Source organism: Mandrillus leucophaeus, unplaced genomic scaffold (assembly GCF_000951045.1).
Source record: "Mandrillus leucophaeus isolate KB7577 unplaced genomic scaffold, Mleu.le_1.0 Scaffold16, whole genome shotgun sequence".
Classification (NCBI taxonomy): Eukaryota; Metazoa; Chordata; class Mammalia; order Primates; family Cercopithecidae; genus Mandrillus; species Mandrillus leucophaeus.
Window position 1 is genome coordinate 5,696,846 of NW_012101587.1, and position 21,241 is coordinate 5,718,086.

Below are 21,241 nucleotides of genomic sequence, written 5' to 3' on the forward strand. Positions count from 1 at the left end.
TGAAAAGTCACTTAAGCTCTTGACCCAAATTTCTTTACCTGTCCACTGGATGAATTGGACCAGGCAATAGTGTAAGTTCTAAAATCCATTTTTTAAATAAATTCTGGTGGTAAATACTAAAATGTCTTTAATTTTTAAACACATTCCAATTTTTCAGACTAGTACAAATTTATGTTCTGAAGCATTTGATTATCAATGTCACTAGCCACAATGTAAAAAATCATACTTATTTGCTAATATTATAATGATAATTACCAGATGTGTTGACATAAGACCACTTTCACCTATTTCATTTACAGCAGCACTTCTAAAATAGATTACAGACCATCTTACATTTAGCCAGAGTTTATACGAATTTTCCAGTTCCCCATTAACACATGTAATGGTGACAGCGTAATTATGATGCAAATTAACACTTTATTGGTCCTTCAAAAACAACCATCCCTTGAGCCCAGCTCAATATATTCTTATAGTACCTCAGCAGTAATTAGGACTTTTTAAAATTGAGTGGAAATAGCAAACCAAAAATAACTTTCTAAAAATTCGTGTATCTAGATAGTAGCATATTCTATAGTACTTGGAACTGCTTTTTCTCAGTACTTTGCTACTTAGACAACAGACTTTGGTATACTAATGCTAAGGCAGGGGAAAGAGGAGACAGGGTCTCAGAAGAAAAGTGACAGTGGATCAAGGGTGTGGAGGGGAGAACACTCCAGAAACACAGACCACAGGAGCGGTTAGAAACAAGACAAGTACCCCAGGACTAAGATGTAGGAAAGTAAGTAGATTACTACACAGTACATACTTTTAAAAAACTAATGGTTTCCTGTCCCAGCTGACATTGCCCATCCAGAGGATCAAGTATGGAAACAATTACAGCCTCTGGTACCATGGTATTAGTCATATGTGGACATAGGTAGCACGGCGACATAACGGAATATGTCCTCAATTATTGTTTGGAACTATGCTGCATTAAGTTGTATGAATCAGTTATCAACCTGTTTTCATTACAATTATCCAAAATCAATCGCATCCTTAATTAAAATTACAAATAGAGAAATTCTCTTAAAATAATTCTCCCTGACCAATTCCCATGCCCCTTGATTCTGAAGCAGTAACTCATTTCCCACCAGGCTTTCCACTTCTCTCTTCACTGCCTCCACACAGTCCAGAAAACTGGCAAGAAAAACAAGTGAAAAGACAAGCGATGGAAAGCAGAGGGAAAGGCCAGCACTCAACACCTCAGCAAGGCCCAGTTCTGTGACCTGACCCCTGCCCACCTCACCCAATTGTCCCTGGAACTGTCCACCTGGCTTCACAATCCAGCCTCCTGCAGTCTTGACTGCCCTGTAGTTCGTGCATATCCCACACGCCATGGTTGATCCCGCTGCAACCCCTGCCTGGAATGGGCTGCCCCTGCTCATCTGCCTAACTCCCAGTTGCTGCATATCCAACGTGACCAGCCCAAGCAAGTGTTTTCTGAAGCAGCTAGGGAGACTTGGCGTTTGACCTAAGCGTCCTCCATTTGAGGCAGGTGTTGTTTTGACCTTTTGAACCCTAAAGACTAACACGGTGCTGGCATATACTGACATTCAACAGATGTTTGTTTAATCCTCACTTCTCCCACTTAGTCACATACACTTCAGAAACTGCCTGCAGTGCTCTTCCAAATCTCTGTGCTTCCCCTCGTGTTCGCCCTGTGTGGAAAATGTCCAAATGTGCCTTGTGAATAGCCCCTCCTCCTTTAAGACCCAACTCAAAGATAACCTGCCTGTGCGAAAAGACTTTCCTTCTGCTCCTCAGCAGAGCTCATCCTCCCAACCTTGTGTTCCCACTCAGCCTTGCTCCTTCTCCTAGAGTGGCTTCTGCAACACAGACAGCCCGGGCCCCAACTTCTCACCACACCCACAAAAAAAAAAAGAAAGAAAAAAGAAAACACAAGAATCTGCCAAATGAGAAATAATAAATAATAAATCAGTGGCTATGCTTCCCTTCTATCTACATTTCTCATACCCCCTTCTCATCCAGTTCTTGCACAAAAGAAACAGCAAAAGCACCCACAAAGTAAAGGACTGTAAGAAACAGAACAGGGAGAGGAAGGTTAACAAGAAAAAAATTTACGGAACAGGCAAAGGAAACCAAGAGAACAGTTACCCTCCTATATTCTACTGTGGGGATCAGGAAGGTTAAAGAATCCTGAGACTCTACAAGAAGATTTTTTTTTTAGAGACAGGGTCTCGCTCTGCTGCCCAGGCTGGAATGCAGAGCACCATCATAGCTCACTGTAGCCTCAAACTCCTGGGCTCAGAAGAGCTTCCCTCTGCAGCCCCTCAAATAGCTGGAACTACAGACATGCACCACAAGCCCAGCTAATTATTTTTATTTTTTGTAAAGACAGGGTCTCCCTATGTTGCTCAGGCTGATCTCAAATTCCTGGGCTCAAGCGATTCTCCCACCTCAGCCTCCCTAAGTGCTGGGATTACAGGCATGAGCCACCATAGCCAGCCATTACAATAGCATTTTAAAATCACAAGGAAGCCACTTTAAAACAAAAATAAAGAAGCAACGAGTTAAGTCACTAGAACATGACTGTTTCACTGGAAAAGACTTTAGACACAGAAGCCAATGTTTTCAACTACTATACCAAGAAATGATAATGTTTAGCTTATTTCTATTTTGTAATAGGCTGATCATACTTATTGGCCATGGAATAGATCTATGATGCCACCCTTCTGTGGCAAAAATTTAAAAAACCACTACCACAGCAAAAGAAACCGGGATATAATAGAGACAAGAGCTGTCCTTCCCCTGTGAGGAGGAGCTGGGAGCTGCCTCAGTTTCCACTCTACTGTCCTAACACCCCAGCACTCTCCCGGCTTCACCAAACAGTTTACTGGAAAATACACGAGGATGATCTCTGAGAAAACAAGTTTTATATGTGAATATTATAACCAAGATCACTCTTAGGCTTTCCCATAATAAAGTCATTTGTATAGTTTTAAAAATTACAAATGTTCATTCACTATGTAAAAGGCATCTCAAGGATTCTAACATCAGAGGAATACACAAATAATGTTAATTTTTTTATTCCTAACTGAGGAAGACAGACAGCAATCATTACACAGCATTTTTAAAATTTCAAGCTAAAGACAAAAATATTCAACAAAAAATAGCAAAATATTATATGGAAAAAAAATATAACATACCATTTATAATGGGAGAGCATTTTAACGTTAATTTAAACATTTTTTACAAAACTGAGAGATGTTGCACTTTATACTGTTACAAGCATAATCCATGCCACATTATAGAATAAACATTTCCTATCTATATCTCTTTAACCAAAACAACCAGCTAAACCAAATACTTACTTTATTTGGATATATCTGTAGATATGATGGGTGTAACTAATTGTTCAGCTAAAAATGCAATTCCATGGTGCTTTTAATGATTTAGGTATACACAGCTTTAGTTCTCACAGCAGACTAAAAATAGTGATTTTAATTTATTCCTGCTGCCTACAATTACCCACAACCATGTATTTTTAAATATTTCCAGCCTATAAAAATTACTAATTTTTGCCACTTGTGTTTATCTGCATTTAGACTTTGATTTGGATAAATTAAGCTCTCAAGTGTTCCTTGCTTTATGAAACTCTGCATGTTGTACACTTCAACACAAATAAATGACTTGTACCATTAGAGGTTTAAATAATGTAATGTATTTCATGCTCAGCCTGAAGCTGGATTCCAATGAAGTTGCTAATGCACGTAATGATTAAGTGTAACTCAAATACTAACTGTGTTGTTGAAAACATGACAGGCAATAATTTGGTCTATTATATTCTGCCATTTAATTGCCTAGTACAGACATTCTCTGACACGTTATGAAGCAATGATTTACAATTATTCAAGCTGCAAAGGTCAGAAAGTGACATTATAATCATCTACATAGAGATCCCTTCTAATGCACAAAAACTAGGTAATGCCACACACACACACACACACACACAAAGAGTTTTACTGCATTAGTAACTTTGTATTTAAGGGTTCTCAAATCAACTAGGAATAAACAGTTCATAAGCACATTAATATACAATTTTAAAATGTCTGGAATCTTTTCATGAACCCAGATGTGACAGATTTAGAAAATGCCCTTATTCTCTCCTGATGAGGTAAATTGATTTCAACTATTTAACTCCATACACAAGAATTAAGACAAGACTTAGGGAAATCAATCAGTAAACAATGCAACTCCTAAATCATGCACCCTAGGGTCTGCACTTCTCAATAATGGCATATCAAATTTGGTTATCATTTCTTAGGTTTATTGAAATCACAGGCCAATTATTAGTTTTCTACCACTCTTTAAAAAAAAAAACCTAATACTGCAAAACAAAAACAATAACCCTAGTTGATCAATTATATCCCTCTCATCTTAATGGGATGATATAATCTTTATACTTTTTAGACACCTTTTGCTATTATACAAATACGTTCAGTTTGTAATCGTCAAGTAAACGCAATAAATTATCAACACATGAATGAGTGGGAGAAAATAAAATTATTTTAAACAACACTTATTATAAGTGGGAAATACAAAACAGAGAAGGTGTTGGGGAGAGAGAGACAATATCAGAATATGAAAGTAAAGCAATGTGCAAGCAATTTTTTTAAAAAATGTAAATTTGGGGAAAAGCAGAAAATAAAAGCGGATGGTAGGAGAAAGTAGGTAAATTACATTTACTACATGCTAGTGAAAACAACGTAGAGAGAAAAAAATAAATACAAACCAAAGTTACGTCAAGAACAAAAACAGGTATTACAAAAAGCGGAGAAATAAAAGAAATACTTACAAGGAAGAAACAGTGGTCTACAAGGAAGAAACAGGGGTCTACCATTCTAGTCAAATAATTTAAGTACATCACTAAAAACATTTTGAATATTAAGTTTCCCATCAGTAAAATGGGGATAATAAGCATAAGGTAAACAAACCACAAAGCTATAGAAATCAACAAGTGAGATAAAAGTTAATCAAGGCTATTTATTAAACCACAATACACTGCATAAACACTATTCAGAGTACTAGGTATACTATTTTATATGTACATAGGGAATAAAATAAACTTAAAAAAATTTAAACTTAAAAGAATTTAACAAGACATGATGCCTAAAATAACTTTCAGAAGTCATTGAGATTTTTAAGTTTTTGACTACTGAAAGAAATAAAGGTAAAGATCACGGAAGTAATAAAAATACACATTTGGCCTATTTTCTAAACACAAAATTATTAAATAAAAGCATTAAATATTAAAAATAGGTATAGTTTCTATTATTTCTTACTTTCTCTCCCACTAAGCCCTATGTCAGAGTCCTAACAGATTTTCATGTTAACTATCCATCAAGTGCCTAAATATAAACATACCTTTATTCTATAAAATTCCTCTCTGGATCACATTTGGATATTTTTAACAAGTAAGAAACTCTACTTTTCAAAAAGAAAAATGCTCCCCCAAAAGTGAAAGTAAAATAAATGGCTCTTAACGTGAAGTTATCCATAACGTGTACTTAAAACACGAAGTACAAAGCAATACATTTTTGAAATGTTTACCATGACATGAGCAGGTAAAACCTTGAGTAAACAAAACTTAAATTCTGAATTCTTAATCCTAACGACCTAATAGGAATTAGGCATCTAATACATTCAGCTTCCTCTGTCAAACTAACTTAAACCCAAGATATACAGTAGTTAAGATTTGCCAATGGGGCAGGGCAAGAGGGGGTAATGGTATCTTAAAATTGATCCTGAAGATTCAAAAAAAATCAGTCTAGGTTCAGACAACTTATACAAAAGTTTAAAAGGTAGTTTTTGTCAAGGGTGTTGCTAATGCACAACCCTAAAACTATGTGTTAGTGAAAAACACAAAACATGCAGTTGATGAGCATGCAAAATCATCTAATATGAAGAGCTCAAAAAGAGGTCAATTACAAATAATCTGAGACATTATTATTGAGTTCAATACTGTTTGTTGTTTCCATGAATTTCACCATAAAATATGAGTTTTCTTCTTCAAGAAAACCAAGAGGTTACTAAGAAAAAGAGTACACTATTCTGAGTAATAATTTCACTTTAAAAATGTGACTGCCCAATTTTTTTAAATCACTAATCAAGTCTATTTGAGAAATAACTCCTTAAAACTCAAATAATGACGAGATCATTAACAAAATTCTAAAAGACAGAGACTAAGATATTAACTACTAAGGAAAAGAAAACATAATGCAAGACCTTCTGTTTGTGACAAAATTATAGAGTTAATGTTCCTGAAAGATCACTTCACCTTTTAAAGCATGATTTTGTAAAAGGTAAAATTTATAGCAATTAAAGCTAATGAAGAAATGCAGCATGAGCTGCTTATGTTCAGGAACTAATAGGTCCACTGAGCATTTCTAAGATTATTTAGCCATCAATGATAATGAATTGGCTTTGTCTGTGAAGTTAATGTACAAATCCTCTCCAGTGCCAGTCATCTGATAACCAATCCTTGCACTTTTTCATGTTTTTCACTTTACTTTTTAACCTATACAGTCTGCCCTATCCCTCTGAAACACATGAAATATGGAACAACCTATGATACTTTTTCTGCAACATTGAAGGGTACCTAATTCACTACCATTCTGTTCCAACTACATAGATCAATAAGTATTCTTCAGTTTACTGCAATTCTTCAGAACTTTCAGCATCACTGTTAAAATTATTGCTACCTAACTTTTAAATCAAATTTCATTGTAAAAAAATAAAGAGAACTATTATTTCCTCGTCTGATGAAATTCAATGGCTGTCATAATTCGAAGAAATACAATTCGGGACTCTAGAATGGTTGTTCTACATACGCACACATACACATAGCTCGCTCTCTCTGAAGGCAGTATAAAACTCAATATATGTATAATCATTTACAATTCTGTATCTCCAGGATCAAATATATGAACTACTCATACAATATTTCAGTTGTATGTGGCAAGCAGTTAGCGAGCAGGGTGTGCACTGTTCAAATTATACAACTAATGCCAATCAATTATGTATTCTTTGTGATACCAGATACATTAGAAACTGTTCTGTGAAAAGCTTTCTTCTTCTCTTTCCAGGGTCTTAGTAACCTTAATTAAAAAATGAATGGAATTAGATCTCTATTGACAGAGTATGCAAAAATTGTTTACTTATTTCTCAGAAATGAGAGAAAAACTGCTTACTGCCACCTAATAGCAAATTTTCACTGGAGTCAGGGCCTTCTTCTTTCCTATAACTCATATGGTAAAAACAATAAGTGAGATATCTTTTAAACTTCCAAGACTTACAGCAATTAAAATGAACCATTTGACACTTGACCCTTACAGCTAAAATCAGTAGTAACAAAACTCATTCTCCCACTGATCTTCAGGGGGCTTTAGGGCAAAGGGTCATCTTCATTTACTTTAGCTGCAAGTCACTGAACCATCAATTCTGCCAATGAATATATCACAGACCATGGTTCATAAAACTGCTTGCAAAGGTATTTGTAAAACTATCCTAAGGGTCAAAATACACAACTGCATCCTGGGATGAAGTGTACTGTCCAACAAATAACAGAACTTGTTTTTGACATAAAACGATCTTCTACTAAAAAAATAAAGCTATAGAATATGCGCACATTGCATAATGTAAGTGAGCCTGTGTTATTTTGTGAATTAGCCATAAGAACTGCAAGTTTCTCAGGTTTCACATGAAGAATTTTTATATGATGCACTTATTAATTTCTCTAGCATAACAGCATTAAAATATACTTTTAATCAAAAGTAGGGTATTAAAATCCACCTCTGAATGTCCTATGTTATACCATGTATGATCTAGCATTTTAAAACCTTTTAAACATTTCTGCTAAATTAATTAGTTTTGCATTAAGGCACCTTAGCACTGTCTATTAAATGCAACACATTTGAAAGACAAACATTGTACATGATTCTTCCGAGAAAGAACCATTAACTAAAAAAGGAAATAACTTTTGAAATAAAGTTACACAAAAATGCATAACAACCGTTTTTCTTCAGCACCATCCCTGTAATAATCAGTAACCAGTCATCTGAAATTAAATCTTTTGTTGTTTTCCTTATAGAATATGTCCAATGGATCCAAAGAGCTACTAATGTGATAAAAATTAAAGCAGTACAGCAAAAGAAAAAAAAAATACATATACATTCCTAAAGCTATATTATGTATTTTTTTTATGTCTTTAAATGGAATTTATAGTTCTCTCTGGCAATGTGAATGAACATCCTATAATTTAGTCAATTTACAGATTACAGGTTCAAATTGACCTTGTAGCCCATAAAATTGCTCATCTTCAGTACAGGATTAGAAGTGGGAGAAGAATGTCATAACTGTATTTAAGGAATTTACCATAACAATGGAAAGGAGGGTACGCATGCATAATTTTAGCCACTCTCACTCCTATGGGTTTTGAATTCCGAAACAATGGCTATCCTGCACATGCTTCCTGGTTCACACAGCAGAGATGGCTTCAGTTTACTCACCCACAGACATGACACTTGTATTCCCTCATCCCAAGGTGCCTTTTCACATGGTTTCTGGCATCTCCAAGCTGAGCTGTTGCAAAATGGCATATCTTGCACTTGAATGGTTTTGATCCTGAGTAAATTTAACATAAAATATGATTTGATTTTGAATAATACATCACTAATAGCTTAGAAAAGAGGACTAAATCTTAAATCATACCTTTAACCTAATTAAGAATTTCTGTACCCAAAATGGAATACTTGCATTCATTTATAACTTGAATAGACCGGATTCCATAATGATTTTACTCTGAAGACTTTGTTTCAGTGAGTCTTCCTAACTTCCACTAGCAATCCTAAGATTCAAACTCAAAAGTGAGACTGCTGAGCTGTACTAAGTAGATGAGATGAGCTACATAATTTTAAATATTTTTCTTACAATTCACAAAAATACATCTTAAAGTCACTCAACACTTCAAAGGGAACATTTCTAAAACATAAATGCACACAGGGCAGCTGATATTTTAAAAAGCATATTTATCATCAAATACATTTCTCTGTGGTCACCTCCTTGTTTCCTCATATTTCTCCGGCTTTGAGTTTACTCACATTAAAACAATGGTATATTTCAGGTTTTTTCCTGACATTTATCCCAAATTATTATCTATATTTTTAATAACACAGTTTATAAATATACAGTAGATAAAATTTTATGCTTTTATGGTCATTTTTATAGTCAAAAATCAATGATGATTAAACAAACTGGAAGAACTGACATTTTGGTTATTAATTTCAAGGACAAATATTTCAACACAAAACGCATACAAAATTTGTTAAATCATTTCATAAAGAATAAGATTAAACTATACTCAAAAATGAGAAAATAAGATTATTTCAAAGTCTACACACTTAGTGTCAGTAATAGATAAGTTTGAAACTGAAACATATTAACAGACGATCATTATCCACATTAATGAGAAACAACTCTTTTAAGATATAAAGTATATACACCATTTCCAAACTTTCTAACCACTACATCTTCAAATAAATCAAAATTGTAAAAACCAATTTAAAATCAGTACAGTATGTTTCCAGACTTTTCATATCATATTTAGTACTTATATAGTGAAATACTCCCTCTACTATAGTTAGATAGAACATGAAATATGTGAACTTTAATATACAAAAAGAGCTCAAATTTAAAAAATTGTAATAAATCATATTTGATCAAAGAACCCTTTGTGCAGTGTCCTTGGGAAAAAAAAAAATCCTCCAAGAATACTTTGTTGAAATTGAAGCACTCAGTAAAAAATTTTAGAGTCTTAAATTTCAATTTAATTCCCAAAAGCTGACAAAAAAAGTGAAGCATTTAATTTTCATCTTCCAACAGAAATAAAAAAGTCAACAGTACTAAGCACCAGCAGACAAGGTTGAATATTTCACAGTTCAATGACAATGAAGCCAGATCTCTTAATATTTCCATTTCTGCTGTTAGAAGTAGATGTAAAATATATTTAGCACCTGAATGGTTATATCTAGTCAGGTTTATATGTTTAAATGTCAAAAGCAGGTTGAGACTGCAGCTTACAGTAATCACATTCTATCAGTCACATTAGAAACTACAGTTTATTTAAATGATTCTGAGACAACTAAACCTATTACTGCTTTCAACCTTTCACTAAGACATAGAATTCCTTTGTAAAGTGTGTGAAGAACCAATTTACCAATACTTTGAATTTAAATGCTCTAAAGATAATAGGGTCATTAGGACATTATTAAGTAACAATAATATTAGGACTCGAAACAAAGAAGACCAGCCTCTCCCAATATTTGTACTACAATGTTGGTGAATGGATGTAAAAGGCCTCATGGGTTGGAGTTTTCGTTCTGCTCACACAGCACAGCCATGTGACTAGCTCCTCCTCCTGCGGCACAGATGCCACAGAGAAACGGACATGGGGTCTCTGGTGTGTTCAATTTACTGTACATGGCTCCTTTGTGGAAAACTCTAGTTTCTGCAGGTCTCAGTGATCACAGCACAGCATGCTGACAATACATAAATGAGTTATTGTGTTGACAGCTTCACCCAGAATCATGGAGGCCTTGACTATTCTTCACATCTTATATTCAGAGTAGACTGTGTTAATATCTCCTTTCTGTGCCATAAAAATTCAAATGCTAGCAGAGGTAACACTTCTCTGCATTAAAAAAAAAAAAAAAGCGGAGGGGCCCTTTTTTCCTAATAACATTTCCGTTTTTAAGTTTGCTATGCACATTCCAAAATGAATGCAGGCATAGCATTTATAAGACAAAATTGTAAAATTGCAGATCTCTAAATATTTCTCTCACGTACATTTTGATTATTAAAAACAGTATTATTTGCAATGGTTCCATTCCTTGGAATAGCACTATTCGCAGCAGGTTTTTTGGTTTTCATTTGGTCCATAAGGTTTTTTCAAAGGGAAAAACTAAAGAGGCTCTCTATCTTTCTGGTACCTCGTTACTTTACTGAAAGAATTTCAAAGACTTTAAAATCCAGGTCTTCACTCAGGCCTACAGGGGCTCCTCAACCATCAGTCATTACTAATTGCTATGCATACATAGATGTGCCATTAGCATTAAGGAGAAAATACCAAATGAAAGCCTTTAGATCTTAAAGGAATGAAGAAAGTTGTATATTACCGATCATCTAACGACTACAGCCATCATTCTACAATCCTCCCTAAACATTCAAACGCTTCATTCATTCATTCATCTGCTCATTCATTTATTCACTCATCAAGATGTACCAAGAGCCAACTAATGTGGGACACAGATGAAGCAGTGAACAATGTTAAGTATTTGAGGTCACTGTGCTTAAAGTCTACAAATTAACTCTCCTACTGAGCTGTCTGTCCTTTGTCACACACCGAGCTACAAACACTACCAGCCCTAACTTCAGAATTTCTTAGTGAAGTCACACACTCCCTGTCTCCCTGGAACATTTTGAGATGGCATCAGTGACCAGAGCACTCTCAACATAAAATGAATGGCTTCAGACAATCTGGTAGCTTAACAGTAGCCCATATTACATGAAATAAAAGCTTTAACAGACCAATGCAGGAGAAACAAAAAGGAAGTTTTATAGTCCTGCTAGTGTAATGTGAAAGGAAGACTGCCCTTTCTGGTCACGTTGATTGCTTCACAGAAGCAAGCACACGGGGAGACTGGAGGATGCTTTTTCCTACCATGCTTGATAACCAAAACTCATTTATTTCTCATAGGGCTGCTTTTATCCTGCTAAGGATGGGAAGAAAAGGTTATATAAAACATATAGTAAATCACAAAATATGAAAACAGGGATTGGAAGAGTAAGCTCTTTTCCAGTTAACCATTAATAACAGTCTCTGCATTACTATTTCATGGACATAAGCAAAGTATGTGAAAAGCAATTCATTTTAAGATGCTCCAAGAAAAAAAAACCCTGAATTAAAACCTGGAGACCAACTTCCCCAAAAAATGACTCGCAACATTGAAATGGTAGAGACTTGTACTGTGTCCTCAGGAACAGGGCTCTTGGTAGTGTTTCAAAGCACAGTAAAAATGTACTTTCTGATTAAGACCAACACAAGATGTTAAAAAAAAAAAAAAAAAAACTATGCTAACTTTTACTAAATGTTACAATCAATGATGTAACTTATATAAGTAGGGTTACTTTGTCACATATTGATAGTTACCTCACTTTCACATCCACATTAACTTGATTTTAAATGCAATTAATACATATAGTCAAGGAAGACTAATGGACTACATTCTGCACTTAACCTGGTGGACATTTTCAAATGGCACAAGTGACCAGTGCAAACCTATTTTGCATTGTAAACGACTAAATAAATCTTAATGGATTAAGAATGATCAGCTATCAACACACAAGGGAAATTAAGTGCTGAAATGCCTACATTGATTATTTTAAATTATTAGCCTTACTCTGTTCTTGAATTTGTATGCTTTTAGTGAGCTTTAACACATTTACAAGACTTATTGACTATAATTACAAGAGAATTCAAGTAATGGACACATCAATTATAAGCAACATGTCTTGACCAGACAGTTGCATAAAGAATTCTAAAAAGAGCTCCATTAGCATCTTCCTCTTAGTTTTATTCAGTTTTATCTGCCTTAAGAGGGCATATTAAGAAAGTACATATTTTCTGCACATGTGAACAAGTCTTATTCCTAAAACTGTATCATTTCAGAAAGTTGCAACAAGGCACTGAGAGAGATACTAACAGTGCAAACAAATAAGCATTTGGACTTATTCCCCAAAAATGGCTGCAGTGCATGAGAATATTTGGGATCAAAAGTACAATGTTTGTATTTATTTAGATTAATCTTACGCAGGTTGCCCCATTACTTCCTTTAATGAAAAACTTTTATCTATCTTTAATCACCCTAAACTGGTAATAATGCTTCATACGCTTTTGTCTTCTTCCTTGTAACCATGCACTAAGTTTCAAAAACTGTATGAATTTAAAGTATAGCTTTAATAATAAGCCATTATTTAAAAGTACAGTAAAATAAACCTTACAGTTTTAATGAAAATATGTTCATTGAAATGTGAATTTATTATTCAAATCCACTCATAAATTCAACCATGAAGACAGAACTTGTCTAAGCAGAGCACAATGATTTAGAAAAGCTGTCTGTTTAAAATAAAGAATGTATGGCAGGTTTATAGAAACAGTGCAGTGAAGTTTTACATAAATTTAGAACAGTAGCTTATGCATTTTCCACCAAAAAAATGTTTTTTAAAAAACTTTCCACCTAAAATTAAACATTAAAATGGAACGCTAACTGCGACAGAGCACAGAGACTAAATCCGGGGCTCCCTCCAGGAACAGCAGATCCCCAGTACATGCTAACTTTGGAAAGTGGTGGCTCATTTCGACCCACAAAGGTTGGGTTCTTGTTACCTGGAAGTTACGCTTTTGGATATAAAGTATCTATTGATGAATATTTTTACATCCCTAACATTGTAAGAAAATTTGATTACTCCATTCCTTAAAAGTCACTTAACATGTCTTCTGAAATTACAAGGTGCCACTTAACATAGACTGTGGAAAACCAAATAATTAGGACTCAGAAACAACTGAAAAGCCGCAACAGACAGCAGTTTTTAAAAGGCATCAGAGGGACTAGGCTTTTTGACAAAATTAAAAGAAACTTGTCAACTAACCTGCCTTTGAAATCACTAGGGCTTAATTACCCTTAAAAATGTTAAGTGTCAACAATGACTTATTACAGACAAGCAGAGCAGCACACAGCCGGGAAACGTGAACCGGGTGGAAAGCCAGTGAGCAGCCACAGGTAGGGCTGCAGTATCTGGATGGGACAAATGGCCCAGCGTCCTCACTGGCTCGGCTTGCTGCAGAGCTACGTACCTGTGTGAGTGCGAATGTGTGCCAGGAAGGCCATCGAGTTGCTGCTTCGACACATCTTCCCACAATACTTGCAGACGTTTCCCTGGTTTTCCTCCCTCTCGCGGTTGATTTGCTCAGTGTCTTCCACTATATACTTATTCACCTCCCGTAGCAATTCCTCATGCTGTCCTTTAATATGTAGGAATAAATTCTGTTCAGAATCAAAGGGCTCTGTGCACTTGACACATTTAAAGGTGGCCCCTCCCTCCGGAAGCTCTTCCACACTGGCCTGCTCATTTCTCATGTGGCCGGCACTAGCCAGATGCTGGTGAAGGTTGCTTTCGGTATAGAATGACTTTCCACAGAGTAAACAATGGAAGTGCTTCTCTTTTGTAGGATGCTTCATGGCTATGTGAACGTTCAGTCCACTCAGTCCATCTGCTAAGAAGCCACAATCGTCACAGCGAATTCGTGTAGACTCACCAAGGGAACTGCCTTCAGATTTCTTCTTTTTCACACCTTGAGCACAGTCTTTCAAGGGCAGTTCACTAATTCTCACTCCGGTTGCTATCAAGCCCTCTTCAGACTGGTCTATCAACTCACCATCTTCAGGGTTCTTTATTCTTATTATGGAGGAGTCAAACCGGCCAAAACTGTACATGGCCTGCCCTTTATCATCAATACTAATGATAGTCTCATAGACGTCATTACTTTCAACTGTGCTATCAGAAGCTGGGCCATCCTCCTCCAAAATAATTTCTGTTTCATCTTGTGAATTCATCAGAATTTCCTTATTCTCCAGAGTGGGATCTTCTTGGACATCTTTCAAGTCTTCCAAACCATGACCACGTGTAACTTTGTTCTGACCCCCGCTCTCCAGATTTCCCTGTTCTCTGGTTATTCTTGTCACAACAAGCGCAGGGCTTTCAGCCGAGCGCTCCCCATCGAGCGGTGCAGGGCACAGGTGTCTGTGGGGGACAACACCTCCACCAACTCCTGCGCTTCCTCCTTCACCCTCACAATGGACACGCAGCTCACCTGTATCATTTGATACCTCGTGGTTTTTCTTTGCTACCTCACAATTTAAAGCAGAGCTTCCTGAATTTTCATTTTGAAATCTGCTTGGGGAGCCATAGTTTGAGGAAATAGTAAGGGACATCATCTCCTCAGGTTTCCTAACTGTATCCTTGACAGGAGCCTGTTGGAAAGTCTCACAAAAGGAACGGTCTTCATTGAAATTAGATTCTCCTTCAGTCTCAACTTCTACAGAGTCAGCAGCACAGAGCACTTTAGACATATCTAAATTAGTATTCTCATTTAAAATAGAGCAATCTGCAGCATTTCTAGATTTAAGAGTATCAGATGGTTGATCTGAAATTATCTGAAATTCCTCAGAATTTTGTTGATGCTCTTCTTCAGGCATAATGATGTTTTTGGACATGTCTGCAGAACCTGCTTCTACATTAGCAGAGTTGAGATAAGACTGCCTTTTCATTTTGTGTTTCTCTGTTGCTGCATGCCTGGTCATCTCGCGACGAGTCACCGCGTAGTAATCGCATGCCATGCAGTAAAACTCAAACTCTTTTGTATGTTTCCGTTTTACATGCAGCTCTAGAGAAGCCGAGGAGTGAGCACTAAACTCACAGTGCACACACTTATTCTCACCTGTGCCTGTAACATCTCTCTGGGAGTACACATCCCCCTGCTGGGCGAAGTCCTCTGGCTCTAAAGATATTTGCTCCTTTTTATCAAGAAGATGGCTGTTAACTTCTCCATCTAGAGAATGAAATACATTTTCAACTTCGGCTTCAACTGAGTTTCCATGATCTGGCTTTTGTAAAACAGAGGTGGGTGATTCAGCGGGTTTGTTAACATGTTCATCTGACATGGTCACTGCTGAACCAGCATTCTTCTTACCGGCTTCAAGGCTACCCCCTTCAGGGCCAACAATGACATCTGAACTGTGTTTTCCACTTGCTTCTGTTTCTACCCGTCCTTTATGTTTCTTGGTGGCACAATGACGTTCCATATCTCCCTTAGTTACAGTGTAATACTTACACACTTTGCATAAATAACTATACTGGTGACTGTGTTTTCGTCTAATGTGAACAGTCAAGTTTGTAATACTAGAGGCCAAAAGACCACAGTGTGAACACGTCCGTGAGATGTTACCTTTAGGTCTCCCTCTCTTTGGAGTAGTGGTCGAAGCGAATTCATCATCTTTGGTGCTACCACCAGACTGTGACAGCTCCTTAGGCGCCAGCATGCCCTTCTCAAGATAAGAATGCTCTTGTAATTGCACACCTACATGGCCTTCAATCCTTCCATTTCCAGAAACATTAAACTCTTCTTTTTTATCATTTGCACCTATACATACCCTTTCAATACATTCTTCAAAGCTTAAGCCAATATTATTTTTCTTAGCATTTTCAAGATGCTTGCTTCTTTTAATGTGTTTCTCCATTCCTTCTTTGCTCAATGAATAAAGATTACAAGCTTTACAAAGAAAATGATAGTCCTGACCATGCCGAAGCTTTATATGTCTCGTGAGAACAGTAGAAGATCTTGTCTTATAAAAACACTTCTTACACTGAAACTGAGGCTTACTGGAATGCCTCACTTCATTACCATGGCTTACCCTGGACTTCACAGGTTCTTCCTGAGATGCTTTTCCTGAGTCATCCATAGACTCTTTTGAGTTTTCTGATTCTAAAGTACTTAAAGGTAAAGTCTGTAAAACCAAATCACTGTTAGATGATTGCAAAGTCTTTGGTTGAACCAATGAACTAAGATGCTTCTCGGTGGCTTTGTGTTCCTCCACGTCTTTTTCACACAAAAAGAACAGGTTACAAGGGGTGCAAAGAAAATGCATATTGTGCTTTTCCTTCATGTGGTCTCTAAGATTTATTTCATCCAAGGATATAAATGAACAACACTGACAACTCAGGACAGAAGCAGTTTGCTGATGCTGGTTACTGTGCAAATGTTCATCTAAGTCCCTTCTTGACATACTAGAAAAGTCACAAGTATGGCAGTAAAACTTCATCTCTCTGGCATGGCACCTTTTCACATGGATTTCCAAATCTGTCCTATTTGTAGCTACTTGCCCACAGTCCGTACAAGCACACAACGTCTGAGAGTCAGAAGCTGGCTTCACAGTTGGGGAGTCCAGCCCGGAGTCTGGAGGACGGGCGCTCCCCCGGCCCTGCTCCGCCTCCTGGGTTTCTGAGGTAGTCACACACAGTCTCTGTACGCTGCTGCTCGCTTCCAGGTGTTTCAGCACTGACTCTGCATCGTGTGTTTTCATCTGTGTTCTCAAGTGTTTCATATACATCCGCTGAGTTTCACTTGTGCCTCTTTTAATTCCCAAAAGATTAAACCTTTTCTTTGCCTGGCCCTTCAAGGTGAAAGTGCTGCTTCGTCGACGAAAGCTATTACCCAACACGAGAATATTTCGCTCGGGTCTTGGCCTCGAGGTTACACTGATACCGTGTGCTGCTGCCTGCAGGGTATTTTTCGTAGATTCCAATTTCTCTAAGAGACTCTCTGAGGTTACTAAGGTGTCTAGCTTTTTACTCTGGTTTTCAGGATTCTGAGCTACACCAAGGGAAGTAACATTTTCTTCAACAATCTCTACTTCCTGTGACGAAGTATTTCTGGAAGGCATCATTTCAACAAGAAGCTCACTGCTACTACCACTTTGTTTAGAAATACTTCCTCTGAAATCTTTAAATTTGCTTCCCACATTTCGTAATCCTTTTGATTCACTATTCTTTGCTATTGGTTTAGAAGTTCTTGGTTTTGAGTGAACATTTTTTGTTGCCACTGTACATGATTTTTTAGGAAAAGGTTGTTTTGTTAAGATCTGTACAAATCCTCCACGAGCAGCCAGATTCTGACGACGGAGATGTGTTTTGCCAAGATAATGTGCATTCAACAGGTTTTCTTCTGCACACTGAAAACCACAAAGATCGCAAGAAAAGACCTTCTGTGTCCCATGTGCTTGTTTGATATGCATATGCAGCGCTGAGCTGCTCTCTGCTTTGTGGCTGCAGTGACAACAGGTATGTTCCTTAGACTGCTGCACGTGAGACTCAGCATGTTTTTCCAAGTCAGAGCAAGAAGAAAACAAATGCCCACAGATGCTGCACTTGAGAACTGGATCTACACTCCCAGTGGTACAACTAACACTAATTTCTTTCAGGGGGAAAGGCGATTCCCTTTCCAGATCAAGGGAAACCATTTCCTGAGCAGATGTTTTCTCAGTGTCTGTTTTCAGAGAAACAACATCAATAGTGCTAAAATTGCGAGAAGGGGAAAGGGCATTTGGGAGACACGTGCCTCCAACTGTGCCATCGCTCAGAAAGGTCTCCTTCCCTGTTTCATCTAACGCAATACCCTCTTCTGTGACTGAGCTCTCAGAAGTTTCTAATCGACAAACACCTTGCTTGCCAGATTTAACGGGCTCTGCCTCATCTAATCTCCTACGTTTGGAAGCATGTTTATTTATGTCTTCTATAACAACATTATCAAAGTTCGATGATTCTGAAAAACCTCTTTTGCCCATAGAATTCTCAGGGAAACTTGCTGTCACATCAGACACAGGCCCACCATCTTCATTATGGGATGAAAGCTTTGTCAAGTCTTGTGCTTCTTTGTCTATCTTTCCATCCTCATCATTTTCAGGTTTATTCTCACTATCCATCATTAATAAAGTGCTGACGATGCTTCTATCCAAGGAGGCTCGCTGGCACTCATAACCTGTGAAGTAAACAAACATGGTATTAAGTTTTGAATATAAAGACACACGTATTAGTCCAAAACTAGATGAAAAAGTATCATGAAGTTAGCCCCAGTGAAACGCCCTTTATACTGAGATGCATTTGATTACATCTCTAAAGTCTTTTATTAAAAAGTATGAAGTAGGATTTTAGGAACACCACGTCACCCTATTGTTGACTCCGGAAGAAATACTATGATATCTTTGGTAGAAAAAGTGATTTCTCAACAAGCTTGCAGAAAAACTCCCATATTTCAATTCTCTGTACCAGTATATTTCAATTTACTATCCTTTAAAAAAAAAAAAAAAGAGAGAGAAGCTCTCCTTTCAAAATACATCTCAGTGAGCTCCTACTCTGTAAAATATATTAAAACGAAACTGCTGTGACGGAAGTCTAGAAGTAAGGCCTTCCCCTCCTTAACCTCTAACAGAAGCCCAAGTCCTATATAAAACAAACGTAATTTTAAAACAACTGTTTCGGCCGGACTCCGTGGCTCATGCCTGTAATTCCAGCACTTTGGGAGGCCAAGGTGGGCGGATCACGAGGTCAGGAGATGGAGACCATTCTGGCTAACATGGTGAAACCCCGTCGCTACTAAAAATACAAACAAATTTAGCCAGGCGTGGTGGCGGGCACCTGTAGCCCCAGCTACTCGGGAGGCTGAGGCAGGAGAATGGCGTGAACTTGGGAGGTGGAGCTTGCAGTGAGCTGAGATCACGCCACTGCACTCCAGCTTGGGCGACAGAGCGAGGCTCTGTCTCAAAAAAAAAAAAAAAAAAAAAAAACAGTTTCATCTTTTTCTCCTAAAGCAAAGAGCTTTACCATGATTTTTCTAAATATGTTCCAATGAACAACACGTATAATCTCATTACATATCACCATTCATGCTCAAGCTCTTTTACCAATGAAAAGCCACTTCTAGTCCAGCTGTCAATCACTAATTTCCTCATCTAACAGTCATTTTATATTGTCTGAAGGTTAATGGCAAAGGGAAATGTCAGTGGTAGAGTACAATTAATGGAGTAAATTTTGAGGAAAAAAAGAATTTTATTGAATAAAATGCCTTGAAATCAATAATATTGATTTTATTTTTCATTATGCTATTTAATTCAATTAAAACATATCATTTTCCATTTACTTTACACCATGATTGGAATTTTCAGCCAAATGCCACTTGATTCCATGTTAATAAAAAGGCATCAACGTATTATAGTCTCAAGGCTAATGATAACTATTTTAAACTATTTTAGCTATTTTTTCCATAACATTGACAAATCAAATCAAAGCCTATTGCTTTGACTCAGCTAAAATTAGGTAACAAAAATATACTTATAATGTAGGACACTGAAAGCATGAACAACAAGAGAAAAAAACAAGTAAATTGAACTTCATCAAAATTAAAAACTTCAAAAGACACTATGCTTCAAAGGCCACTATCAAGAAAGTGAAAACAGCCCACAGAATGGGAACACATTTTTGCAAATCAGATATCTGATAAGGGACTTGCATCTAGAATATATTTTAAAAACTGTTGTTACTCGATACTCAATTGTAAGATAAATCAATTTAAAATGAGTAAAGAATATAAAATACATTTCTTCATTGAAAATATACATAATACGCATATGAAAAGATGCTCTACATCAGTAGTCACTAAAGAAATGCAAATCAAACCCACAAGGAGATACCTCTTCAAACCCACTAAGACAGCTATACTCAAAAAATGAGATAATAAGTGTTGATAAGAACGTGGAAAAACTAGAACCCTCATAACACTACTAATGGGAATATAAAATGGTGCAGCCACTTTGGAAAACAGTCTACCAGTTCTTTAAACAATTAAACATGGTGCTGGCATATAGTACAGTAATTCTACTTCGAGGCATACACAGCCAAGAGAAACAAAAACATATATCCATCCAAAAACTTGTATACAAATGCTGATTGCAGTATTTATTCATAATAGCCAAAAGGTAGAAACAACCCAAATGTTTATCAATGGATGAAAGAATCAAGAAAATATGGTATCCGCACAATGAAATATTATTCAGTCATAAAAAAGAATGAAGTATTGGCCAGGCACAGTAGGTCTTGCCTATACTCCCAATGCTTTTGGAGGCCAAGGAGGGAGGATGGCTTGGGTCCAGTAGTTCGACACCAGCCTAGGCAACATAGCAAGACCCCAACTCTACAAAAATAAAAAACAATAAAATCAGTGGCAAGTGCCTGTGGTCCTAGCTCTGGAGCAAAAGCAGGAGGATTTCTTCAGCCCAGGAATTCAAGGCTGCATTGAGCAATGATCACACCACTGCCCTCCAGCCTGGACGACACAGACAGAGACCTTGCCTCTAAAAATATAAGTAAAAATAAAATTAAAAATGAAGTACTAACATGCCACAATGTGGATGGCCCTTAAAAACATCATGCCACGTGAAGATCATGTTCTATATGATTCCTTTTTACATGAAATGTCCAGAATAGAGAAATCTATACACACAGAAAAATAGACAGC

At 36.8% G+C, this 21,241-nt stretch overlaps 1 protein-coding gene across 1 annotated transcript in view; it reads right to left on the bottom strand.

Annotated features, from left to right (window-relative positions):
• The window catches only part of ZNF407 (zinc finger protein 407), a 481,203-nt gene that overhangs the window by 423,061 nt on the left and 36,901 nt on the right, over positions 1-21,241 (bottom strand). The window contains exons 2-3 of the mRNA XM_011975887.1: positions 13,970-18,709; positions 8,568-8,682 (exon numbers count right to left, since the gene is read on the bottom strand). Coding sequence (XP_011831277.1) covers positions 8,568-8,682; positions 13,970-18,656 — 4,802 coding nt within the window. The 5' untranslated portion in view covers positions 18,657-18,709. The remainder of the gene's footprint in view (positions 1-8,567; positions 8,683-13,969; positions 18,710-21,241) is intronic.